Raw genomic sequence first — 4,607 nt, 5'->3', positions numbered from 1 at the left:
CATGGTGAGAGCTGTGTAGAGATGGAATGGAGAGTAGTGAGTTCCCCATTATTAGGGGTGTTCAAGTATCAGCTGAGCAGTGACTTGTCACAAAAGCAGACCTGAACATCAAAGGGTGCTTAGACTCGACCTGTGGGTGAGTTTCCCACAAGAGGGTCTCTGTGTCAGTGAGGCCACAGTGGTGTTTCTGAACAGGTGGCATGATGACAGTGGTATGTAAAATGAATGAATCCCTCCAGCAAAACACTAAGTATGACCACCGGGAGGAGCCAACCTCTCCTCCCTACCTGTCAGTGTTCCACATGAGCGAGCTCTGGTTCCCAGCTGCACTTGTCGAGCTCCTGTGGTCAGAGCCTAGATAAGTGCTTCTGGCCACCAAAGCAGGAAAGGCCAACTAGATCTAAGGGCTACTTGATTTTAGTTTCCATAGCTGGAGACTGAGGCACACACATTCCTAATCTTATGCTTACAAAGGGCTCTGTTCTTTCTTGATCCCTACCCCCAACCCCTTTCACAAATCAAATCCTAGGTGAGAAAATGCATTTTAATAAAACCTCATTGATTTGGGGGGTACAAGTCAAGAAAAAAGCACCTAAGGAGACTTCCATCCCTTGCTACCATCCCCCTCTCCTCTGACCTACTCCGGGTGGTCATACATCGATTGGCTTCCTAGATAATAGATCGTGCCACCCGTAGGGACCTCTGGGGACGAGCCGGGAGCTGGAAGAGTCGCACGCAGCAGCCCAACCCTGAGTTAATCAAACTAGCAACAGGATCTCAAGCAGCAGCAACGGCAGTGGCAAGAGTGGTGGTGGCGCGGCGGCAGCATTATGCGTGATTACTGACAGGCACCAGCTGCTGCCGCCACAGCCGTCTCGAACGCACTATGTGGACTCTCGGATCTAGAGGCAGATTCCTGACTAATCCCAGAGGGCTGGCCCAGCCTGCGCTCCCCGGGCTGCTAGGACGCGATGACCACTCTTATTAGCCCAAGTTGAAGGCAGCCTGGCTGTGCCTGGGAGCCCGAGAGGCCGTGATCTTTAGAAGACGCACAAGAGAGGAGCATGAACTGAAGAGTAAACATGTATGGAAATTATTCCCACTTCATGAAGTTTCCCGCAGGCTTTGGCGGTAAGAATTGCACTTGGGCTTCATGGTGTGGACCTGCATGGAGACGGGAGGAACTGGGAAATACAGGTAGCTGGATTAGCATTGAATTAGAAGGACATATCTGTTTTTACGCTTGTGTAGTGTGTATAGAGAATGTTGCTGTGTGAGTGTGTGTATACATTAGAGAGAGAGAGAGAGAGAGAGAATTATCTGTAGGTGAGGGTATGTGAATGGGATATGGAAATAATCTAGGGAGAGTGTCTAAACCAACATGCTTGAGACTGTGCCTGAGACAAAGATAGAATAAGAACACCGTTATAACCCAATGTGTTTGCGTGGGTGCGAAAAGTAAGAGTTAAAGGGAAATTACTACGGTGTTCCTATTATCCAACTTGTAATGAGAAAAAAAGGTGATTAAAAAGCGTTTTCCTATGTTAAGTATCCTGGGATACTTTGTAACAAGGGCATGATTGTTTTACTCAAAGGCAGATTTCCCGTTCATTGCATTTTTAAAAAGAAAACATAGCGCTTTAATTTGCTGCTGTGTTTTCCTTTCCCTGTTTTCTTTCCTTTTGATTTGCTAATAGCCCCTTCTCTCCTCCCCTGCGGCTGCCCCCAATTCTATTGCAAGGGTCGCAGCTATCACTTCCACTCTGGTCAAGGGGTGGGGGTTGGTGGGGGCGTGGGAGATCTGGGCGTGAGGGTGGGGGTCTGCCTCTGATCACAGAGAACCGACAAACTGAAGATTCAAGTCACCATGCCAGGCAGGGCAACCCAGTCACACTTCACAGAAGCTTCCGGAGACGAGGTCCACAGGCTGCCTTAACACCCAGGCACATCCGTCCCCGGGATCCCTCCATTCAGTGACAGGAGCAGCAGAGCCGCCGGCTCCGAGTAAATGGAACCAACAGCTGACCAGCTGGCCTCCTGCTTGTCAGTTGGAGGCACGGTCTTGGGAGCCAAAGGAGGATTCTGGCAGGCAGGACAAAGCAGAAATTCTTGCAAGGGCTTGAGAACGGAAAAGTCTCTGCTCTCCCGACCTCCTCTGTGGACAGATAGCCAATTCATTCAAAGGCTTGGGAGGGAAGCCATTGGCTGGGCAGGACCCTCTGTGGGGCATGGTAGGGCACTGCAAGGTAGAAGTGACCCCAACCCAGGAGGTGCTAGACCATAGTTTGCTCATTCACACGGTGTAGTTGTTATGAGCCAAGCATGGTGTTAGGCCCTGGGAATGCAAATATGAATGAGAGCGTCTCTGCCTCTTGGACTGGGGGCAGGCTTGTTCAATGGACCCACTAGAACACTGCGTGATGTATGTACTATGAAAGGAATGGGAAGGACATCCGCCAGGGGTAGGGGGCTATGGAAACGTTCTAGAGGTAACGTTCAAGTTATTCGGATTAGTCTGGTGACAGAGTGAGAGCCGTGGCCAGGGCTGTGGTCTGGGCATTGGGTCTCCAAACTATGGTTGGCCCCTGTTTTGAAAAGCCTCCTCAGTCCCATCTCAGTTCCCTTTTGAGCGGAGATTTGCTTTTTCTTTTACTTCGTAGTCCAGTTGTTAGAGGAGTGTACACAGAGTCCTCACACAGATTCTTGGGATCCCCAAGGTCTGTGAGGTTATGTCTTCGATAATGGTGAAGAGAACTTGGAGATCGTTGGGGCGAATAAAAGTGCCGAAGGTAGAAAGACTCACAGATAAAGGAGGTCTAGCCTCAAATTTCATGGGGGCTGTTGGCTGGAATATTGGAACATTAGCATTTTGAAAGACCCTAAACAGCATCCCAGACCTCTCATTTTAGAGATGTGTACACTGAGGCCTAGCCCAAGGTTGAATGGGTCTGAGTTGCAGACTGTTTTTAGAAAGGCTCTTGACTCAAACTTAGAATAGTGTTGTCTTAATTAGATATAGTGGAAAGAGTGGGGGTGGGGAGGGGTCAGGGAAAAACAGGTTTCCAGTTTTTTACTTACTATTTGTGTGACCTTAGGCAAGCCAGTGAACCTCTCTCTAGGTGAACCTCAGCATCTCTCTCTCCAAAATGGGACTTATCATTTCCTTGGAGTATTGTTGTGAGAACATAACGAGCTAACACAGAAAAAAAAACAGCTGCTATGGTGTTGTCCCTGCATTTGTTCCTTAATACAAGTTCACAGCTTCATGCCCTCCATTTTACTCAAATAGAATAGCATGAAAATTAATTTAAAAATCAGACATTACTGGACAATCATCAACTAGGAACCGGAGAAAATAAATCCACAAAGATCCACCTATTTTGCTGGCTTTGGTTTTCATAATTGGGGGGGTTCTGGGATTGGGTGGAATTAGATTTCAAGCAGAGGAAACACCATGGTGCAGAGCGGAAGAAGATACTTCAGTAATGACATGGGACGCTAGGTTGTCTAACCGTCTCCTCCAAAGCTGCTTTTTCTAGTTGTTCCTGAGGGAGGAGAACAATTATTTTGTTTAATTCTGTTGATGTTTTCCATTTTGTTTGCATGCACCAATTAAGAGGAAGCCTACATATGAGGCCAAAAGACTCTGTTCCCAACAGCGGGAAGGTTTCTCTGAGAACTTGCAGTGATCAGGGGGAGAGGGATGGAGGGAGACCCAGGTACAGGAGGAACAGGAGTGTTAGAGTGGACGCCACCTGCGGCCTCTAAATGCCTTTGCCCCAATCCAGCCGGCTGTGCTGCTCTTATTAAATGACTTGGCCTACAACCTCTTGTCCTTTTACATATTTGCAGATGGAAGCACAGAGGACTCCCGTGGCTTGTGTGGGATCTCTAGGGGAGCACTCTCACTACTGGGAACTAATGCCCAGGTGTGTCTGGGGCCGTGCACCATCACATCAGAGCATCTGATCAGGGAACAGGAGGCTGGTCAAACTGGCCAAAGGGGAGTGACTACCTGGGTGGCATTGGCCTTACAAAGGCGCCCACCGCCCTGGCTCGGACTCCCTACCATGCACTGATGAGAGAACCTTCTCTTCTCCTCCTCTGCCAAGTCCTGGGTTTGCCAGCTGCTCAGTAAGAGATTTATTTTCCTGAGATGAGACAGTTGCTGCCTCTTAGAAGATGGCAAAACAAAGCCTGTAATCCCCCCATCCAATTGTGCAGTAATCCTTGGGGTGAGAAGGAGATCAGGGAGAGAGAGTACTTCTCTCATTTCATGTAACAGGCGCACCGTAGCACAAATGCCAATGTCCATTGTAAGCACTTCACCAGCGTTGACTTGCTTAATCCTCGTAACAACCCTATGAGTAGGTCCTGTTATCATCGCTATCACACTCCCATTACAGATGAGGAAACGGCTGTGATGGGAGGTGAAATAACTTGTTTAAAGTCTCATAGCTAGAAAACGGCACAGACAAGGATTTGAACCCAGGCCTGCTGGTTTCAGAGTTCATGCTCTGCTGAGCTGCTCCCATGGCTTCTGTGAGTACTTCATTTTTTTTTTTTTTTGAGTTGGAGTCTCACTCTGTCACCCAGACTGGAGTGCA

General features: G+C 48.5%; 1 protein-coding gene across 2 annotated transcripts in view; it reads left to right on the top strand.

Annotated features, from left to right (window-relative positions):
• Positions 1-635: 635 nt before the first annotated feature.
• RXRG (retinoid X receptor gamma) overlaps positions 636-4,607 on the top strand; it is a 49,638-nt gene continuing 45,666 nt past the window's right edge. For both annotated transcript variants that reach the window (XM_008071083.1, XM_008071084.2), the window contains exon 1: positions 636-1,131. In XM_008071083.1, the coding sequence (XP_008069274.1) occupies positions 1,083-1,131 (49 nt within the window). In that variant the 5' untranslated portion in view covers positions 636-1,082. The remainder of the gene's footprint in view (positions 1,132-4,607) is intronic.

This window comes from Carlito syrichta, unplaced genomic scaffold (genome assembly GCF_000164805.1).
Source record: "Carlito syrichta isolate Samal-C Ts95f unplaced genomic scaffold, Tarsius_syrichta-2.0.1 Scaffold314112, whole genome shotgun sequence".
NCBI classification, from domain to species: Eukaryota; Metazoa; Chordata; class Mammalia; order Primates; family Tarsiidae; genus Carlito; species Carlito syrichta.
Note: the sequence above shows the minus strand (reverse complement) of the source record. Positions and strands in the feature narration are given on the sequence as shown.